The sequence below is a fragment of the Ylistrum balloti genome, unplaced genomic scaffold, assembly GCF_031769215.1.
Source record: "Ylistrum balloti isolate Yb309-2 unplaced genomic scaffold, AGI_CSIRO_Ybal_v1 Utg370342, whole genome shotgun sequence".
NCBI lineage: Eukaryota > Metazoa > Mollusca > Bivalvia > Pectinida > Pectinidae > Ylistrum > Ylistrum balloti.
The window spans coordinates 634,912-659,232 of record NW_026782246.1 but is presented as its reverse complement, the minus strand read 5'-3'; the positions used below and the strand labels follow the sequence as shown (position 1 = coordinate 659,232).

The 24,321-nt window shown below is 34.6% G+C and overlaps 1 protein-coding gene across 1 annotated transcript in view; it reads left to right on the top strand.

Moving 5' to 3' along the window:
- Positions 1 to 587: 587 nt before the first annotated feature.
- The window catches only part of LOC132553619 (uncharacterized), a 38,370-nt gene continuing 14,636 nt past the window's right edge, over positions 588 to 24,321 (top strand). The window contains exon 1 of the mRNA XM_060217876.1: positions 588 to 886. Within this exon, the coding sequence (XP_060073859.1) occupies positions 817 to 886 (70 nt within the window). The 5' untranslated portion in view covers positions 588 to 816. The remainder of the gene's footprint in view (positions 887 to 24,321) is intronic.

Below are 24,321 nucleotides of genomic sequence, written 5' to 3'. Positions count from 1 at the left end.
AACTATATACATTGTATGTCATATCTGTACCCAGAATGTGCGTTTTCTCCAAGAATTTTTTCATGATTGTTTTGTGTATGAATGATTGAAAATATTAGAAAAACCAGTGTATTGAATGTTGTAAGTTCTACTTGAAAGGCTTTATTAGTGCTCGCGTTTGCAAACGATATAAAAGAAATGTAGTGTAATACAGTATTATACAGTCCTGTTTAACGAGAGCTGCGATTATTCTTTAATTGTGTACATGAAAAGACAAAATCCGAAGTCAGGTTATCATTCAGATATTGAGCTGTCGTATTCACAAAACTTGATTCTATAGAACGTAACAGACGACACGATCCATGTATTCCGAAGACAGCTCCCAGAGTTTGTATACAATATAGGAATTTCGTCTGTGTAATTAGTTATCAAAAATGATTTGTTTAACTCACGAGAAACCCCGAAGTTATTTTTAAATATCACATGACCCGTTAGAATCACGTGAGTATTTTTATCCCTGCGAGCATCTATGTGCAGCTTCAGTAGCCCCGAGCAGACGATACATACCAGCGCGTTACTGATGGAGAAATAACGCGGGGTCAGGCGATGATACGGACTGTCTACAGGATATTTATGTTTGTCACAGTATGCTGTTAGTCACGTTGAATGTTTTGGTATTTTCTGAATCCCTGTATCGGATATAGCATAAATGTGCGCGTTATCATGTAGATGGGGTAACGGTGTGTAGACTACACCCGTAAACTAAAACAACCTGTGTCTAGTGCTATATTCCACGGGAAGTTTTGCATTTTCTCTTATTTCAAACACAAAAAACTAATGATGAAGTGGTTTCCCGTGTGTTTCATTCTAGCGATGGCTTTACCTGGAAACGCCCAGCAGTCCACAGGTAAGTCACCACTATCATCATTAGTATATTGAAACATGTTTTCGTTGTGATGTTGTTCGTTTTTAGGTTGTTATTCTAGAAGTGGTATTGAACGTGCGCGGAGCATCAAGAGTACGTAATATTAAACCATTTCTCAAGTGACCTGAGTGGTTTTACTAATCGTATGTGGCAGTTTTCGAACCTCGGCATAGTTCTGCACACGGTGTTCCAACCACCACACAGACATTAAGTAAGGGGTTCTAGACACTGAAAACAGGACCGGAAAGAATACCTCACCCATTCTAGGTTTTAAAACGCATGGCAGTAGCAAAAAAAAAAACCCTTGAGGATTGTCGTTATGTTGACATAATTTAGAAATATTGATCACCGTATGAAAACACTGAGTTGCTTTCATTATGATAAAATTAATTTTTGAAAATCCGTTAAGAATTATACTTCTGAGTAATGACTTGTGTACTTATAAATTAACGAAATTCCAAAAGAGATTATAACATGGTATGATTTTTGTCCAATACGATTCTCCAGAACAAAGATATGAATTAATTTCAAAGTCTATTTATTTTATCTGATTGCCAATGTAACCAGTGCTAAGGAGATGTTTTATTACGTTTCCGTTAAAGGCAGATTCGTATTTTGAATAAACAAGAAAATTCTTGTCATATGAATTCAGCTGTTATAATGCAGTGAATATCAACCGAAAGTATATTTGTTATAAAAAATCGATTGTGTTCTTATCTTTCCCTGGTGATAGTTCTCCCGACTAGACCCCCTTCAACAGGTGTGCGAACTAAAACATATCGCCAGGAAGTGAGTGGATTTGCAAATTAACATGTTTAGAGCGCTTCAAAGGTGGCCAAAAATAAAGCGAAACATAGGAAAGGAAACATTTGCTTCTCAGCTCTCCAATTAACATGTTAAATCTTAGATACATTTCAAAACATTTTTTTTATTTCCTGGATTTAAAAAATTCGTGCAACATCACTTTGCCTTGCTCTAAACTTAAATATATACATAAATATGTGTATGTGTGTTTGCATCAAGTGTAGCCATTTTAGTTATGCAAAGTGGAATGGCCTGATAAACGAAAGTAGTTTAATTCAAGGACGTGAAACCTAGTTGGTAATAAGTGGTGATTGTTCTGTTGTCGGTATAATAAGACCAGATCAGGTGCGATAGACATCATTTTTGGGATTCTATTACCATTGCATTATGCAATTATGCATTATACTGGGAATATATTCCTTAAATGATCTGAGTTTAAATATCAATGAGACTGATACATTCCTGAAATGATCCGAGTTTTCCTTAAATGATCCTAGTTTATGTATCAACGAGACCTACACATTCCTTAAATGATCTGAGCTTAGGTATCAATGAGACTGATATATTCCTTAAATGATCCTAGCTTAGGTATCAATGAGACATGCACATTCCTTAAATGATCTGAGCTTAGATATCAATGAGACTGATACATTCCTGAAATGATCATAGCTTAGGTATCATCCTAGCTTAGGCATCAAAGAGACTTATATATTTCTTAAATGATCCTAGCATAGGTATCAATGAGACTTACACATTCCTTAAATGATCCTAGCTTAGATATCAATGAGACTTACACATTCCTTAAATGATCATAGCTTAGATATCAATGAGACTTACACATTCCTTAAATGATCATAGCTTTGATATTAATGAGACTTACACATTCCGTAAATGATCCTAGCTTAGGTATCAACGAGACTTACACATTCCTTAAATGATCCTAGCTTAGGTATCAATGAGACTGATACATTCCTGAAATGATCCGAGTTTAGATATCAATGAGACTTACACATTCCTTAAATGATCTGAGCTTAGGTATCAATGAGACTTACACATTCCTTAAATGATCCTAGCTTAGGTATCAACGAGACTTACACATTCCTTAAATGATCCTAGCTTAGGTATCAATGAGACTGATACATTCCTGAAATGATCCGAGTTTAGATATCAATGAGACTTACACATTCCTTAAATGATCTGAGCTTAGGTATCAATGAGACTGATATATTCCTTAAATGATCCTAGCTTAGGTATCAACGAGACTTACACATTCCTTAAATGATCCTAGCTTAGGTATCAACGAGACTTACACATTCCTTAAATGATCCTAGCTTAGGTATCAATGAGACTGATACATTCCTTAAATGATCCTAGCTTTACACATTCCTTAAATGATCATAGCTTAGGTATTAATGAGACTGATATATTCCTTAAATGATCCTAGCTTAGGTATCAATGAGACTTACACATTCCTTAAATGATCCGAGTTTTGGTATCAATGGGACTGATATATTCCTTAAATAATCCTAGCTTAGATATTAATGAGACTTACACATTCCTCAAATGATCCTAGCTTAGGTATCAATGAGACTGATATATTCCTTAAATGATCCAAGTTTAGGTATCAATGAGACTGATATATTCCTTAAATGATCCTAGCTTAGATATCAATGAGACTGATATATTTCTTTAATGAATTTGTATTTTAACGTGATCATAACGAGAACATTGTTTTCTGATTGGGTTTGGGTTATGATTGCGCCTGAGTTGATAAAGATAAAAAGATGGAAGAAAACCTTAGTAAACTTAATTTAAACGTAGCAATGAGTAGCCTGTAATTTAGATTGTTTGGTTTTCCGATATCAACAACATTAAGCATTGAAACGTCTTACGATGACATGACGTCATTATAACAATCATGGAGCTGGCTAGTTTTTACCATACACAGCAGAAGAGACCATAGGAAACCCAATATCTCGAATATTGCGTTGATGGCACGGATTCAGTTTTGATTTTTTTAATTCCCAGCAACCTGGTTCTACAGAAATGACCTCTTTCGCAAATGCAACAGACAACAGCAGTATTTTTGTCCTCTATTCCAATGTGCAGGTCTATACAGTTCACGTGCTTAATTGGTCCTGATTGTGGTGATTACTGTCCACAAAAACCACTTCTTTGAGATAAATGATTGTATGCCAATTTGAAAAGATAAACACAAGCCTAGTCAGACTTAATGTTCTTGGACGGATAATATCACGATTGAAAATTACAGCAAAAGAACTTTTGACTTGCATAATTGTTTTGACAATACATCGATTTACGATGACTTTTACGTTCAAAATGAAAACTTTATACCACAAACAATTCAGCTTCAAACAACCACCATAATACCGGTCCTAACAAATCTCTGTTAAAGAATATGGAATTTAAATGATAACCTCTTAGATAATTAAGGGTATGTTGATGGTTCTTCTATTTATCTAAGACGAAAATTAGGCTTGCAAACAATTAGCGCTATACCACTAGTGACGTCAATGCCCCATTACACTCGTTTTATGATCGCTTTGCCAAAAATCGTTCGCATAATACACATACAAGCTTGTTTTTCGTGTTTGTTTTGAGAAAAGAGAAACTGGTGCTTTATGGATATAATCCCTAATCTAACTTATATCATGTACCGGGTGTAATTTGTGGTTTTTTGTAGTACAATCTTTGCTGTTTTTTATCATATGAATCTCAGAGGCATGAAGGCCTTTTCTTCATAGGCTGATTGGTCACAATCAAATCACTGATGTTGAGTTGGACGGAGGCCGGAATAAACATGATATACTATCAATCATTTAAAATGGATGTTGACATAATTTTCCTATGATTTTTGCAATTTGTCTTTAATTTGTAATTGAATTTCAACGTTGGGAATATGCAAATATGCTGGCACCTTCAATTCTGAACATAGGCCACCACATTCAACTAAACTACGAATGGTATTGGAAGGTTGAGGTACCCTAGGCCCGGTTGTAACCGAAATATCAGTCTCTGGGCGTAGTGTCTTACACAAATTTAGCCTTGAAAAAGAGTAGACACAGTATGGTATAGATTAAAACGACATGAAATAAATGTATGGTTTGATTCTATACATAACCATCGGAAGTGTATCTATATATATATAAACATTTTCGCTCGTAGAGGTTGAATTACATAAGGAACTAAATCCATTTCCGTGTAAGCTGATGTAATACTGCTGAAACAGAATTACCAGTTTGCCGCAACATTCGTTACAAGTGCCAAAAATGTTGAATGTATAAGTTTTACGAGATGCACTACTCTGAGTTGACTTCAGCATCATATAAATGTGTGTCTTGATATATTTTAAAGATCAAATGCTTGATATTCATGAAATATGTTTAAGCCATACACGTTGTTTTTTGTGTTTAAGAACGTATTTCACCTAACTAATGATGTTTGCTACTCCGACTCGTCTTAGCACAGCAAGGTTGCTTAAACAAAGAAAGGCTCATTAAGCTTTGTCAGACATCAAGCGAGATTGTACAGTGAAACATGTGTTATGTTTTGCAGATCACGTTGCACCAATGTATAGAAAATACCAGCCGGTTGATTTTTAGGAGCTTTGCCTTTACGCTGGACAGGCGTACGTTTGTTGGGAATTTTTAATGTGAAATCGTAACTGGCGGTAGACACAGCGCACTTTTCTAATCTCGCCGTATCTCGAAAAATCTCATTTGGTACTATATCAAAGATTGTTTGGTATCCTGATGCATACCATACACGCATAGACATTACGCACCTGTCCAATACGACTTTATACAACAATGTATACTGATAACGACGAGACCATTGACTCTTGAAATCGGTCTGTGCTATTATTATCTGAAAGATAAGAGTATAGAGACCAGCTGGATAACGTTGTACAAGAAAAATGTAAAACACTCATACGTACAAAATATGTATGTTTTTTCATTCATGTCGAGTTTAATCATTTTAAATCCATCCCACCTTATGGATATTATTTAGTTACATCTTAAAGGATAAGAGTTATGTAACAGATATTGAACTATGATACAGCAAAATACTACCATAGGCATAATGATATATGCGTTTTGTTTGTGCCAAGTGCATTTTTTATTCATGTTCCTGAAGCATCTCAACTCCTTAATGGATGTAATGTAAATACAAAATATAACAATGGACTTATCTCTAAAACTAGCTGAACATTAAACACAAATATCTGCGTCTTTTAAAGCTGTCAACTGATATACATACATGCTATCTCTCTAGGTTTGTGAATAATATTAGTGGTTTAAGACATTCAGCATCTATTTGGTTACAGTTCAAAGGTGCTAGAATGCAAAGTTAAGGAATATACCTGTTGGTTATATTTGAGACATTGTCTAACACCAAGTTCACAAGTCTGAAGACTTTTTATTTCGATGGCCTTGACCGAGTGCTTTTCAAAAAGAGTAACTCGAAGTTTTAACAAGGAAGCCATTGATGGAGACAAAAAATTGAAATGGACGATTTTAGTCGTCACGAGAATATACCCACAGTAGATATCACATTCTCAAGGTAATATCGCATGAGGTGGTGCCTAAGTATCATAAAGATATAAAATAGACAAGTTAATGTGTTGTCTGAATCAAAGATGGCGCTTTTCATCTTCAAAAATAACAGCTTGTCTAAATCGACCTGTACAGCTGATGACTCATGTAAAGTTAAGAATTCCAAGATAAGCCAATATCTGTTGGAGAACAGATGGGAGCGTTCATCCAGATAAAACCTCAATAATCGGCATTGGTGTAATATATTTCAAGATATCCAATCGCATTCTTCTATGGTTTGTATTGTTAACTATTGGCACGGAGAAACAAAGGCGAAAAGAATGTAGCGTTTGTCATTTGATTCTTTAAATATCAATGTTCTAAAATGTCAGTTTGACAAGATGTCAGAGAACTACTACATGAACTTTCTCCATAGAAACGTCAATGCAGCGCCTGTTTATAGGATGAAAAAGGTCAGCGATGAAATAAATCAATAAACGGTGACTTTGACTACTAATGAACTTTTAAGGATTACTTTGGAATCAGCGTACAATATATTAAAAACCTGATAAAACTCTTAAAATGAAGACATCTTGGGAAAGTAATGATTTGAATACTAATCAGTAAATCTCTACTAAACGATTTTACGAGAGTAAAAAATGACATCAGTGTCATAGCGTACACAGCTTTTCCTCTTCTGAAAAGCCTGTTTCCTTTTGTTCTTGTTTATTCTGTCTCGATTCAAGTTGTCTTTTTCGTCGAATTCATGGTCCAAATCTGTCTTTGAGACGACGAATTCTGCCTATTTCTTGTCTACTTTTGTTTGTAACATACCATGGGAAATGTTTTGATATGCAAATAAATTCTTTTATGTGGTTTTCAATCGAGTTCATACAAGACGTAAAGTTGTTTAGTTTTATATCAAACAAGTGTTTTGTTTTGCCTGCCAAATGTGTAATGCATTAAACACAGCATACTGTTCGTTTATAATGTTGTTTGTAGATCTGATCAAAACATAGAGTATAAAACATTGAAGGCATGTAAAGTATTCCTTGCCTACATCTGCCTGTAGATTTTGGTGCCGATAGGGAGCTCCATCGTCTCGTGTCTGTAACCACTTAGAATGGTCCTGTTTCCCCAGGTATATTATTTTACACTCACTGAAGATGAAAGGCAAGCTACACCAGAAATATTCCATTAAAATCAAACCCAATGCTTAATGTTTGTGTAGTACCATCCGATTACTTACACAAGCATGCCAAGATATTATGTATGGCCTATATTTCACCGTTACTGGTATCAATTGACTTGCTATCGTACATTAAACCACCGTCTATAAAATAGCTGAAATTCTATTGTAACGAGGAAGACGGCATTGTACTCTTACCTTTCGAGGGTTAAAACAGTTTGACAATACTCCAGAAAATGGTCATATATCAGACAGATTCGTTTATATCTTCCAATAAATATATCGCTTTATATTATTTAACACGAGTTCAGGTCACGTGTAATCGTCAGTCAGTTTGGTTTACGCAACGTGTTTTGCACTTTTTATGATATTTGATTTTTGCTTTTTAAAAACCAGATCGGGTGTACATGTAATTGTTGGTGACAAACAATTTTTTTGTGGGAATTTTCATTGTTCTCTGTAAGTTTGATTTTTGGTCACTGTCACTGTATTAGAATACAGAAAAAATTCTTGATATTTTGCCTCTTCACATGTTACATCCGTGTATATGTGTATAGCTTGGTTATATGTATCAACCCTTCGAGAAGATGCGCTTTGGTTATCTTCCTTCCGTCATGATACTTAAGCATTTAGACGTGTTTTACTCCTTTTTACACAGCCATGATGATATTATGTCGTCCCCATTGCATGATTGTGCCATGTCACTCAATGTGGAACTTTTGTATCTTTTCTTGATACTCTTATTTACAATTGCGCAGCTTAGTCCCTTATCAGTATAATGTGACAGAAGTGGTTGCAGTATTACAGTGTCATTGAAACAAAGTCTGATGCCATCATCCATTTACACCATTTTTATATGGTCTTCAAATGTGTAAATAAAACCATATGAGAATTTTGCTAAATTCCAAATCCTTCATTACAAATTGTATCATGCATCAATGCAGGTGCATTCTGTAACGATATAATAATTGCCTTATCAGTGTTTTCTTCAAATCATGTCTATCGACAAGACCAGTGCATCATATATACGGTGTATATAGATATTTGAACAGGTGAGGTTATTAGTACCTGAATCATCTTCTTCATCTCGTTACGAAGACTGGTTACACGCTGAGACTTATCGTGAAATATGGCTACGATCCAACATCGGCTTTATTCATATACCCCTCTAAATATGAAAATGTTTATTTATTCAAGCTTTAATTACGACACGTTATTGCTTTCGCCAATGAATTAGGAATAGAAATCATTCTCTCATGTGGCACGTAATCGTGTGACCCAATCTGTACAGATGACCTAATTTGAAGGATTTCATCACTGGTGGTCTCAACATCAGCAGTCATCGTAACTAGATTTACCGGCCATTAGCACGTGCCTTTACTTCACAGAGAGTGCCTCACGCGACGAAAACACGGTGGTGTCACAGTCAATTAATTGTACAGCTAGGAAAATATATCTAGTTGCAAAAACGGAATTATTTTAAAATTAACTTCTAATTATTTTAATAGCAAATAATCATCAAATTTTTGTCTTAAATATTATAAAGTTCAAACATTCCATTACAATAAGGTATATTACGTCAGTGTAGATATATCTCTTTATATGGAGATATTTCTGTGTATATGGGTATGATGAGCTAAGAATCCTTTTATGTACACTTTTAAATCATGCGTTCTTTTAAGAAAAAAAAATCACTTACACACCAATATTTTGTGTAACCTTACGTTGACGTGGCGCTGAAGTAAGCTAGATGACGTACTTGCACACAATTTAGCCGTGCGTAAATATAAAATGGATTTTTCAATTCAATTTGTATCTCCAATATTTCGTTCGAGTTATCGAGAAAGTGAATTCGGCGAAATGATGTATCTACATATTCCCGTCACGTGGAAGGTGTAATTTAATAAAGACAGCATAAGTCTCTTATCGTGGATGTCTTTTTCCGCTTTTTGCCGTGAATATTTCCGTAATTTTCCTCCAAATTTTTTTATCGTCACCACACCTCCAGGTATGAATACCGATGGCCTCAAAATCTGTACACTAGTTTCGGTTTTTGCCAAAATGTCCAACATTTTCCGGCCTCCGATCTGATAATGAGATTTCATCTAAAACATTTGTTCTGTATGTATGGAGTAAATAATGCTAATTGATTGGAAGAATAACAACAGGACAAAATCCGAATTTAATGAAATTTTGTATATAGGTGTAATATGGCATCCGAGACAATGGTGCCATCATTTTCCTGATTGCACAGACTATAGTTTCATTCTCATCGATTTAAGGTTCCCTGCCGGTGTCGTGTTACTGTTTATTTTTTTAAGAAAGTGTACACCAGGAGTCGGAGAACATTCCTTGTCTATATTGAAGTATTTTTATGAGTGAATTCTTTATTTCATTTTTAACGTATATTTTTCTATGTGAAAATCACTGCTTGTAGTTTTATTTCTTTACACTTCTGCTCAATAAAATATGTGCTTTTACTTTTTGCACTAATCATAGGAAATCAAAATATAAAGAAATTGGTGGAATATTTGAATGAAAAACCCATTAGTAACCATTAGTAAATGGGTAAATGCCAAACCTCAGGAATGAAACATGTTGTCAGAAAAAGCCGTGCAATTTATATTATGGTAACGAAATAGTAATGCCTGGTGTTTTACACAAACCCTACCACCCTTTTTGTGATTTGATTTACTACCTCGAAAGTGAAATAATTCTTATTACTGTTAACAATCGGTCGATGACATCACAATACTGATCCGTTGAGAATATCACGATACAGTCTGAATATTCTGTTTTATTCTCTGTGCATACAATGGTCTCAAACCTTCCACTATTGTAAATTTCTCGAAGCAGGCGTACTCGTAGTCAGAACAGCGACATAACAATAAACCAAACGAAACACACTTAACGACCGTGGTCCTTATTTGAGACTTAATACAAAGGTTAAGTGACCATCATGTTAAAACTGTGTTTCATTTGGTTAATCTGTCTGTGTTACGATGATTTCAAGTGGTAGTGTCAGCTTAAACTGCACCTGGAATGACCGCGGAGATCTTATGGAATTATTGTGAGTGTCGCACAATTAGAATGGGGCATCAGCAAATTTATGGATCTAGAAAACAAATATAGTTAATGACAATACCATCAGTAATATTTTACTCATAAACCTTGCCGCACCTTACGTCCCAAAATATTTCAAATACTGTGCTTCGTTTATATTGCTGAACGTCCTACATACCGCTAGGGCTATTTAACGACGGCCTCCCGAGGTGGGTGCGTTGGATGTGTGCGTTTTTGGAGGCTGTGATATGTCCGAATATCCATACTTTCAGTTGACTGCTTCCAAATTTTACAATTAACAATGCTGCAATAGCGGATGTAGACGACCTAACAACTACTCCTTAAGCATGTTCTTGTTTCGCATTCATTAATAATTATGATAGAGCTTAACTCACTTTAACATGGCGTTTTTAGCATTATCCAAATACAGTAAAACTCATTCCATAAATTGATAAGGGACATCCAAGATAATTATAGATTCCGTGAAAACTTATTATAGAGAGTAGTTGAAGAAAAAACGCATGTTACCTTGCGTCCACTTTTAGAATGGGTTTAATGAATTTGGTCAATCACTCTTGGAATAAATTGTAGCTTAGATTTGAATAAAATATCAAATCGAATACAAGTATGTATACCTTGATTCTGATGTCAAATCCAAATTACGCTTAACGATAACGAAAGAAACTCTACATTAACATTATCCAGTTTTCTTAAGAAGTGTTTTGATTTAGTAATTGATAGGGGTACGGACCTCCTTTGTTTATATTTGATTTCTAAACATCACAAGAATTCCACATCAACAATCAAACCTTTAACTAAGCAGCGAACTACAATTCCCAATACTATCAATTTTTGAAACGCGTTCTGAGACTGTTTACTCCTTGTTTGTTTTGCTTTCATATTGTTCAACGTCCAATCAACATCTTTTATCATTAAATTAAACCCTCTGCATGTATGCATGGTGTGAGCGTATGTTTATCTGATCTAGGTGACAGAACACATAGCTTTCCTCTCGCAAATATTTCAGCAGGTCTTATGCCGTTTTCGAGAAATAGAATCAATGGTTTGTGATTAAAGTAACTTTCAATAAAACTGAAGAATAACATTAATTGCTTTATATATTGTAAAAGATAACCTCCATTACGAACTTCCGGTCATTGAATTTACATCGTTGCCGTTTACGAAGCGAATAAGGAAATTCCTTTTCACATTTCCGTCAGAGGTTGGTATAAACTATGAAGATATATACATCCTATGTAGACTTCACAACGGGCCCTCGATTGACTATACATCCGCAATCTACCACTGATATGACGTCACGAAAAGCTTACAGCACATTCTGTGTATTTTTTCTGTCTATACATTGTTGAGAATGGCCACTTTCCTTGGCCTTCGAAAATTTGCAAAAAATCGGTTTGGGTTTGGGACTTTTATTAATTTTCACTGGATTCGACTTTCCTTAAGTGTTTCTTAAATGGTACCACTCAGCTTAAGTAGGTTTTAAAGTTATCTTTCATTAATTATAAAGTGAAAATTTGCTCTTAAAATTTCATAATAAAGTAATTTTGCCAAATGATGCGTGTACTGGAACTTCTTAAAACACTCCAAGAGCTTTGACCAATTTTGAACTCAATCTTCTGAAACGATTTCCTCTACAGAAACATTTGATTTCCACTCTGTACACTAACATTCCTCATTTCAAAGGGAAGGAAACCATCATTCTCTAGTTTAGAGTGCAATAGAGGTAGAAGGCGGTACAGATATAAGGTTGTAAACTACACTTGAGAGTAATTCCTGAAATATGAAAAAATATACTGAAGACAACATGGTTTGAATAATCTAATTCAAGTTGACAATATCACCGTCGAGTGGTAAAATTTATTGGCATTTATTGGGAACACTCGGTGCCCAATTCTTTTTTGTTTTCACATGGGGCTGAATTTATCGAAGAGCGTGTCAAAACAGGTTAGAAATTCCTTGCCAAGTTATTCACTTTTACCTTTATATGTGTTGAAATAACTAGATGTTTATTGACCATGCCATCGTATACACCCACAAGAAATTGAAATTAAGACCACGACAGACTACCTGAGACCATGAAACCAGCAGGAAAGCTTTGCACCAGATAAGATAAGCACAATGATTTCGGTTTCCCTATTATCATTATCATTTTCCATTCCTAAATAGCAGCAACCTTGCTTCCCAAACCTATGGACGACATCATGTCGCAGCTGATATTAAAGTGCTTGTTCCCGATATCGCGATTTTCGAACTAGACATCAACAGAAGACAGATAAACTCGCAATACATGAATTCGAGATAATGCAGTTTGCCGAAGATTAAAGGGAAGTTTTAGGGTCTACATAATAATACTGTTAGGGAAGATATACCCTTGTGAGCTGTAAAACAGGACATGGTTGATGCTTGCTAGTATGCTAGATGGTTCCGTTAGTTGTTAGCAGATGTCGCCGAGAAAGCAGAAGACGCTTAGACTTCCTGAAAACATGGTCCTTTATGGACTTTCTCATGGGTCTCCATGTTAATGTTTTGTTCATATTTTGCGGTAGTTTTGTCGAATTTGTAAATAATATTCTGATGACGTATCTGTATGTTTGTGTCTTTTTCATAAAGATTTCATTAAATCATATTCACTCTGTTTACCGTAGCTATTTAATATTTCCCCGGATTCAGTCTCAGATATCGAATACATGAACTTTTTCACATAGCTCATAACATTAATCATTTTTAGGGATCTTAACATGTGTTTAATGCAATATTCTTCAATTTACATCCTCACGTCGCGACAGTTTAATTAACAAGCCTGATCCTCAAGGCAATAGTACTCGAAGATTCCGTGTAAGAGAACGATATATAAAGCAATCTCCTTAATATACATTTTGATATGACTTCAGTTTAATATTTACATGATGTATAGACGTTCGTTATACCGATTTTGAACTTTACAAGTGCTTGCACTAACGTGGAAACCGTTATCAGAAAATGCCAGAAGTCGTACTTTGTAAGTGTCAACACACGCAAAATAAGTGTTAATTATCACTACAGCAAAGTTTGTTGTGTACAAAAATAAATGTGAAGAACTTTTTAACAGATTCGCAGACAGCAACTAGATATACGTAACGTATTTTGGCACCTTATGATGGAAGAGTTGTTAAACTATATTACGTAAAAGTTTATGTACCAAGTACATCAACGGTATGTCCCTAGAGCTTCATTAAAACAGACTACCGGGCGAAAAGCGCTAGTTTATTTTTAGATCAGGTGTGTGCATTCAGCTGTATCTAACGGTTACAATCATAAAAACTACAGGTGATAGGCGATATTTATCTTATCGCGAACTTTATTTTCCCGTCTTTTTTCAGAGTGAAACGCTAGTATCGGAAGTGACGTCATTTTATATGTATCTGCGGCGTACTAGAACATTGGCACTTATCGCTGAAGGAAACGCGATCGTGACAACAATGCACGTCTTCAAGGCTGTTTGCTTATAATTTAGCAAATACCATATGCATTATAATTCCCCAGGAATTTTAGACAGGGAAAATATAATCCACTCGTGTTTGTAATATTTTAGCCAATCACGACTGATCACATGATAGCATTATTATTTCTTATTTTGCGCCTCAGCACGAGTACTTAGAATTAGGCATGTAGTAACGCTAACGATATATCTCGTATCGATTTGAGACTCAGTATTTATTGTAAAAATGGGTGTGGAATAGGAATAATGCTTATCTGTATTTCGCTAACACAAAAACAAGAGGATACCAACACGATGTATTTTTTAATTCACAAAACTCAAAATCAAGTACATCATGTTACAAAGATATTTATTGAGGCCTCGGAAATTACCAGGGCAATAATACATGATCATAATCCAAACTCAGATGCAATAAAGGTAGGACAAAATATGAACGAAAGAAAGATATATACGTTGATAAAGACAAAGAGAAGAAGACCAGATGTTCCGGAAGAGTAAGCATCGCTTAATAAGTAGTAGTGGTTTGGCTTTGAATATAGCTGATAATAATACATAATATAGGTAAATTGTGAACGTTTTCAAAATTCATATTTAATGTTGCTGGTAAAGGTATGTTAAGGCTTCCAAATTTTAATAATTATGTTTCATATTACAATAATTTGTTTTAATCTTAAGTTTTATTTAAGTAAACAGAAAAATGTTCTAATTTCAAGTAAGAAAATTTGTTTTCTTCCATGTATCGATCTCACTTTCATGAAAAAACACACTTTCTAATATATCAATTGAATAGAAATTCAGTGTTATAAAAGGGACTTATTTGTGCTTATCAAATCTGTACTTAACGGAATTCTTATCGTGCTCTAGAAACCGAGACCTGATATTTTCATGGTAGCCACTTCATTCTCTTTAGTAACACAACAGCTGATAGAACTTATGTCTGTATACATACATGCACTGTATGGATGATAAGAGTCATGTATATGAAATTTGTCACATATTTGAGGTATTTTTTTTATGTTATTTGTGAAACAGTTTATTTGGCCTGATCTTGAATCGCTGGCGAATGAAATAATGCGAATGCGTCACTTGCGACACTACATGCAAAGGACGTGCATTCTACTGACGTTAATCATATGTAATTTGTTAACTGCAAATCAGAACAATTCCGACTCAGAGAAAAAATCACGCTTTGAAACAAGGGCTTAATAACATAAGAATATACCCATATAACACATCCATTGTTCAGCTATACTCCACTACCTAATGCGGGTACACAATCATCACGGAATTTGAAAAGATCATTGTTTTACAAGAAACTTCTATTGATAGAAGATTATTGTTTCTGGTGTGGAGAACACGAAAATGGCGACACAACACGGATTATTACAAATATAAATAATATATAGATAATTTGAAAAAAAAAATGTTTTGGGGGTTAAATTTGCGATGCTTTAGCAGGTGGGAAACTCATCCGTTAATATAAAACTAGACGTAAAGAAACTAAAGAGAAACAGACACCTTTTCTGAATCTAACTTTTCATTAACTTCGTTGGAGTTTCTGGTTTATCGTTAATTCGTTATATTTGCCGCGAGCATTGTTGGATATTGCGTATCGTCAAGATGTACACCGAAAAAAACTCATGGTATTCAGATTTTTTCCATCCACAGCTATCAATCAGTCAATCATTTATTAATTATTGTGCCAGCCTCTTGATGGTAGCAATGTAGATAAGACCGGGTCATAACCGATAGTTTAGTCAATCATATCTCAGTGGGGAGGCAGGCGGAAGTAACCGATAAGATACATAAGCTTTCTCTAGACTGGATTATCATATCTATGTATGTTTCAATTCTGGACAACGCCTCTATCCTTTTCCTAAATCCTTTGTGCTAAAACAGAAATATATGTGCGTTCATAACCTTACCGTTGCCATGGTGATGTGAATTATACCAATGTATTGGCAACGACGCTGTTGGTTCCAACGATTATGGATAAAACCGATAAAATAAGACGTTTATGCATTAGTCAGAGACACTTTAGAATGCCAATCCACTTTTGGTATATCAGACAACAGACCTAAAATAAATATGAATAATGCCTATGATTAAATTGAAATAAAGTTTTGGAAGCATGACTACCCTGTTACACAGTGTGCATGGATCTGACTCAAACGTGAACCGTATAATAGATGAAAATCGCCTATACAATCGACACACAAAACTTTGATCCTTGACTCATTGATATAAAAGTCACTCATTCGACAACAGACATTCAAAATAATTTTAATATCCCACACGAACATTTATTGAATTCAATTATATATGTATATTCATTTGGTTAATCTATTGAAATCGTCATGTGTTATGGCTATCATTAAAACTTCACATTACAACTGAATAAACAGACACATCATGTTTACGGCATTCAAGAACAGGGAACGTTGCCAATATTCGTTACACGCTAATAATGTTGATGATCCCTCTCATCACCGTTTAACAATTCTCACAATTTTCGTAAACTCTAGTGTTGAACAAGAAATTTATGAATCCTACCTCGGACAATGTTGTTTAGAAGCGTTAGGCTTGTTTTTTTTTTATCTTATTTATTTATTTCGGGAATACAGCCCTACATTTGAAGAGCGTATGTTTTGAATCGAAGTAGGTACATTCGCAGCAGCTTTCGAAAGCATTTAGTTTGTAAGTTTTCAATAATGTGCATTCAATTCACAGACGATGGCTAGTATCAACAGGCCGTGGACGGGGGCCAATTTACCTTTAGTTGTTGTAGATGAGCCATTTACCGCAGCCAACAATTCTCTATTGGAAATATCTGCCAAAAACAACAGTTTTGTAAATGAAAAGTAGATTTCAATAGAAAGGCTTTCAATATGTGTACATTATGTCTGTTGATATGTTAATTCCGATCAGGATAACACACGATCTTGGAGTTTATACAACAGTTGCGCTTTAATATCGGTTTACTCTGTCAAAGATGGAGTTGTGTGTTTCGTGACCTAATTGGATAAAATGATACAAAAATGTATAGTTTGCTTGCTAGAAATCTAAGCATGACCATCGAAATAAATTGTACTTTTCCGAGGGTTGTACAAGCAATTTCTCTTTTTATGTCGAAAAATACCAGTAGATCACCAACGAAAACGACAAAAGTAATTTATATCCAAGAGGAAACCGGGTATGTGTTGACTGAACACTTGGTTCAGTTTTTAAACGTAAAACAGTTTACACCAAATTTGGTCATGGTTGTTGTATCTTTAACCAGGGAAATAAAATCGGTGCTTAAACATCGAAGTCAACCGTGTCTCGTCTTAGATGCTGATATACACGTGTACGACCGATAACACTTTATTACCGAATTGAATTTTTTTTATGATCTGAATGACATGATCCTACATCGAGGTTGTACTCATCAATTTCGTTAGAAAGCAGAGAAATTTTATGTTTGTTTCTTTTCTACATTGCCTCCACAACCGTCACACTTGAATCCACAGCATAGTACAGTTTGCATGTAGCTTTCTGAAAAAACCCCCACTAGTTTTTCGTTTTTAATCTCTCACTTATATTGTCGAGATATTGTTATCGTAAAGTTCATACAATTAATTCTACTTTCGTTACGGGCAATGAACTTATCGTAGTCTACGTTTACAATACACGCGCAGAGATCACGAGCGAAAGCAAGGAATTTCATTGGCCTTGTTGCATATGTAGCAAGGCAAAATGTTTTTAAAAAATAATGTTATCCTATATGACTAAGGAGAAAATATGTGCTGGTAGTGGCAAATTCCTGGTTAGATCCGGGCAATAGATATCATCGAACAGGGATATTAAGTTGTAAGGCGTAAACTATTTGATGTATATATCAACAGTTTTTAACCAATAAATGGCAAGCGTAACATATAGGATGTAAACGAATTATCCCTGTACTGTAGAAACAACTAGATTTATTAGTATTATTACTTGAAAACCCAATAAATGTCTTTTAGAAACAAAACACGAAACACATATATTCCCTTTTTTCTTTTATCAGATCTAAATCTGCCTGCATAATACAGGCGGACATATATACGGTATGTGGTATTGCTTAACTAGCGTTGGTTACGTGAGCATAATGACGTATGTTTCATGAAGTTATATTGTTGTTGTATATAAAATGTACATTAGGATGAAGGTCAACATCATTAATCTAACAAATACGTTTATATGGTTACTGTAAAGTAGGAGAGTCACGTGGGTAAGTCTACTTGTTTACTGAGTAGTGACGTGGAAAGCTACCAAGTGGTATGAACAGAGGGACGTATGTTGGTTGATAAAACACAAGGTGAATGCGTTCGGTTAACAGATTGCTATATTGGATACTGTTTTTGCTCGTGTTCGAGGATTAATTTGGTATCTACCATAATCCTGTATCTTAAGACTAGTTGGAAAAGTTCAGACTTTATGTGTTTTCATTTTTCTGAAATGGTCTATACCCGAAGATATGAAACTATATGGCATACTCACCTACTTTTTATTCACTTTCCGATCGATTAAGAATTTTTTGTTTAATTCTGAATTTATTCAAAAGCATATAAGCTAGTAAAATTTGGATGTTTACCGGCTCACATCAGACAAATCTCAGGACTGAAGTCATGCTAGCATAACATATTTATAATCGTTTTCTTAAACATTAATACAGTTTTATAAATCATTATCAAAGAAAAAGACAAGATAAAAAGAAAAGACAGTAAACGACCACAAACCCATACAGCTTCATGACAATTTTCACTTACACCACGATGTTAAGTTATGAAACATACGCTTTTCATCATATCTCCTCAAGCTTACAGTACTTAGGCGCAAAAGGCCCATTTAAGTTTTTGTATACCAATGTTTTATACAGAATATTAATTGTAGTGATTAGAATGGTTTTTAATTTGATTGATGAGAAAATGTACACATCGCCAGCATACATGTATAAAGAAAATTACCGACAAGAGTAATCCATGGCATCTATACCAAGAACAGATAGACACCAAAAACCAAAAAGCACCATTAAGGCCCATGTCAGTAGGTGTTCTGAATTAAAGTATATCTGTTTTAAAAATAGAGTTTATCATAACGTCTCTTCCTTAGTTCAGGTAAAACAGCAGTACAATTGGAGGTTTTGGAGTGCTTAACTTTTAGCGTGCCATGAATAGTGAACTCAATTTTACGCACTTTCATAGTGATACGTTAGTGATTAAATACAGAATTATAATTCAACGCGATAATTTAATCCACAAAAACAGTTTTTGCATGATTACAAGAATTATCAAACATCCATTTAAATGTTGACACTTATTCACCATCGCACCATACGGTAAGCGCTCGGAGGATGAAACAGCTGTATGTCAATTTTTTCATTATCGTTCCTCATATGCATATTAATTTCCAAAAAATCATACATGTACTTAAACTTGCTATTCACATCTGCCAGTTAGTTCCGTCTCTATTTGTATTGTCATTTGATGGAGTTTGCTTGTTATGTAGTACTTTAGTATTTTAAGCCCAGTTGCATAAACACTACATAGGATGTTGGGATTACTGGCATGCTGGAATATAATATTGCATAACAGATGTGTACAATGTAGCAATCTTGTTTATTGATATCGTGCATGCTGTGCTTCATTGTCAAGACTTGGATTTTTCGTAAATGTGTTCTGGACTTGTTATAGTGTTGAACATCGAGAATTGAAACTACTGATATTTCGCAACTTGATATTTATCTTTCTATACACATATTTGATTTGGATGTGGTTTGTTATGTATATGTTTGTTTTAAATGATTGCCATTTTAAATTATACGGTCGTTTCTTTGTGTTATTTTAGTCTAAATTGCATCAGTTGCGGATAACTCGTAAAATAAGTCAGGCAGTTTTTACTACAGAATTTATACTTTTTGCCGAGGAATAACTAAAGACTTATGTTTGTTTTTGTCATAATCCTCAACATGCAAAAAAGTGATATCTGTACATCCATCTAGATGCTACGAGTAACCAAATTTGATATTTCAGCAGATTGAAAAGTTTTATGGACTGTGAGGGATAGACATGGAACCACGACCGGAAGTCGTTATACCATGTACCAGCCCCAACTAATCATGCCTATGATAAATAAAGAAATCATTATTAAGTTTTTTATTCTCGTCCTCATATCTCACAAACACGAGGTACATATATAACAGAAGTAAGCATGAATCAGTTGATTCTCTGAATGAGTGACATTCCTATGTATATTTCGTCATTAGTAGCACACAAGCGAACAATTTCCGGTTGTCCTTCACTCGGAAGCTCCTGTGTCATTAAACATTTCCAGATGTTAAGTATTACGGCGACACATAATTATTTATAGATTTAATTCGTAATTTCCATCCACAAAAATCCAGCTCGCACGTGTCTATCTATAGACATTTCAAACAGGAAATGCCATGACGCCACGCCCTTACAATTATACACAAGAAGAATGTTATTCAGGTTTAAAGGTCCGTTGTTACATATATTCTTAATGAGTAATATTCGTTTTTATTATATGAAGTGGTAACAAAGGTTCATTAATGAATCATTATTTATCATTGGATTCTGAGGTCATTACAGCACAAAACGTCAAACAATGGATCCCTTTATAAGTCATCAGGTAGCTTTCCCGAGGCCGTTTACAAAATACTACCGGTCTGTTAAATATATATACAAGTTAATACCACAGCCACATTGTTATTCTGAATTGTATAGTTAGAGTTTTGACATTAGTCTTCAACCAGCATGTTGACCTTGTCGTTGACTTTAATGACATTCACTATGCTGATTGGCTGTCTTTCCAGCCATTATATGACCTTAATGAGTTCAGGTTTCGTGAAATTGCGGTATATTGATAATTGTTTGTCGGACATATATAAACCAGACCCAAGAAAACCCCACGTGGTCGGGCAGGTAACTCCTTACCTTTTCACGTCCGATCCGGGAATCGAACTCCGGACGGCTATGTGAAAGGCTAGTGCGTTACCATTGCGCCATCCGACCTCCGGGATGTTTATTGCAAAAGAGCTATCTATATAGGGAAGCAGTTTCCAACACATAGACAATGATTAAGAAGTTGTAAGAAGAATTTATGAATATAATCGGAAATAAATACTTGTAATTATACATATTTCGTTAAATGATGATAAAGAAAGAAAGTGTAGCCCATAAATTATAAGGACTTATTGAATATCAGTCATAAGCAGATCAGTGTTAAAGAAGAATAAGAAACCCGACAGGTATCATACAAACACCCACACGTTAATCATTGTCATGACGCACAAAGGAAGTGCAAAATCGTGTTTAAACTATACGTATGTTGTTTACAAGGATCTTTTACATATAGACTTATAATTAACAAACACTCCGGCGTAACTGTTTGTATTCAGCAGGTGCAAAATCGCTCTGTGCTGTTACGTGAAGTTTGCATGGTAAATAGGAAACCAAGGTGTGCCTTCCTCCACTTACAACAGATTCTTTGAAATCCCGGATATCTCTTGGAGTTGAATTTAAACAGATAAATCGTAAATGGGGCAATAGCAGCAGGCCTTGTATTTCATTGATAGCATATCTAGTGGAATTTATTAGGATAGAAAATCCACAGTTATTTGATAACATTTAGAAAGCAGTATGTGTCCTTCTCGCACATTCCCTAACACACTTCTCTATAATACGGGGAAGCTCGCCTCTCTGTTCATTTCTATAAACGTTAATTTCAAAATGTACCTCCCGGCAAAAATAAAATTTTGTATTTATTCCATAGAAAGATATATGTATCTATAAAGTCGAGGAAAACTGCTTTAATCAGTCCCTGGAAACATTACTCTCTGGAAATACTTGTGTACTTTACGTTGGACTCTGTATACCCGAATTCACTTTGGGTATTGCATGACAGGCAAACCAATGTCTATAAATAGCTACAACTGAAGCTCACCTTACAACAAAAGGTAATGGCACGTAATCAATTATCGACATACTTGTAAATGAATTAAAAAGCAGTGTTCACATTCTTTGTCCTACTAAATCATTCAACATGTTAAAATCTTTGTATTTATACTTTTCTTGTCCAGCAGAAAAAATCCGATTCCTGTTTAAAAAGTTGTCAAAATTTTCACAGTGAGGTAGGTATGCTAACTGTTTGAATATACCGTTATCTGCCAAAAGACATGCGCACATACATACAAGCAGAATAAATCGAAATCGTTTAAAGAATAAATGGATTATAAAGCTAACAGAAAAACAAAGTTTAGTCTCCGTTGTCACTCGCTATATATCACAACCTTCCATTAAATGTTTGGACTTGTACCGGGCAAACCATATTTTTTTTCACGAAACAACATTAATATGCAATGATATCGGCGTAATCATGTTAGTTTCTGCTGGCAGTGAAATATCTTTTTTGTGAATATATATATTAAGGTTTTAGGCTCTAGCGCTGCAGGAAGTCCTACTGGTTCCTTTGATCTTAACATTATTTTGGCACGTTTTATATATAATAGTGATTTGTTAACGAATATGATGATTACTTAATTAAGTATAATATACTACCGACACATTACACTTATTTTTGTGAATGTTAGCTTATCCTACAGGGTGTTACTATCTCAGATGATAGATACGTTTAGTGTCTCATTGACATCATTACGTAATATACACGACATAAATAACGCATACACATATTTCAAACGAAAACTTCGAAATTAAACAACGCAGATGTGTTGCGACAAGCTTACGTGTCTGGGGTTAATGAAAAACAAACTCCTGCGTCCGTGCTCTCTCCCGCAGGAAATAAAGGTAATTACAATATTTATCATTATACCTTTAGTTTTCATTATTTTGTTTTCACCGATTTACTTGACAATTCCTTGCATTTGTTCCTAGAATCTGGCATACAGCCAGACGAGAAATGTTATGGGCTGCGTTCGCAGGAAAAAAACAAGAAAAAAAAAACATCCAGAAAAGTGGTGCTCTCTCTGCTGTCTGGAGTTCGAATTGAAACTGTTGACAAGAGCCGTTTAGCTTGTTGTCAGCATAATGTTGCTCGGTGGATTGGCATGATACCGTGTTCAACCCAGTAGCCCCATTATAGATGGATATCGTGTTCTATACTTGACATTTTGTTGTTTAAAGAACCTACAACCTCTGACTTGAAAATATGAAAAAAACAGGGACGTTAAATTATTGCGTGATTTAAATACTACGTGTATTGGTTTAATCCAAATGGACACACGTCTTGAAAAAGCTACTTTATGTAAAGGTTTTAGAAATATTGTTTTTGAAAGTTTGATTATTTTCATGAAATGATTTCACAATGTTTGAGTGCAAAGTTTTGACAACGTTTCATAATTGTTGTATAAACGTTGTAACAAAGTTACTTAAAAAAAATTAAACAAAAAAACAAAGCAAAACAAAACAAAAACAAAAACCAGACGTTACATTCTTAGTCATGCTCTTGACTATATAAGGCAGAGACGGAAATCATTCTCGTGAAACTTCGCTATAGATCATTTTCTGTAAATACCAAATATCAGTACAGTAATTTGATAACAAACACATACAAAACAATATCTTATACAATACGGTTAAATATAGAACGATCCTAATGATTGGTCAGTTACAATAGTCTCGTGCGGTTCTTTTTAATGTACTATTTTCTCCCTCTCTGTTGATTTGTTTAATAAAGAGTTCGTTGGTAACTTTTTAGTAGCATCGTTACAACATCCATAAACATCACATAGATAAAGAATTCTCACATACTATGCGGACGTTGTGACCGACATCTGGACGTACTACGGACTTACGGAGTCAAATAGATCGTTTATTTTGATTCAAGACTTTCTTATGGACCAAATTAGCAAATTTCAGATTGACGAAATGACACGTAATGAATAAACAAAGACATTTTTTCTCTCTAGAATTAGTCATTAGAATAATAGAGACGTTTCATACTTTCACAATTAATAGTTAAATTTAACATTTATACCAAAATGTACACGTCAAACGTTATAGTTTATTTAAAGTTCTGCGCCCTAAAAAAATTACACATATTCAAAATATGATAGTGATGGACGACGAAACCTCCTAATGGTGTTTTATTCCACAACCGAAATAATAACCAGTTTATCGTAAAAATTTTAATTGAATACACAGATATGCACTATAGATTGCGCTAGTATGAAAGAGTATATGTTACGACAATGGTTAAAATGGAAAACAAAATGACCCACTTGTATCAGCTGTATACGTTGTGCTGGTTT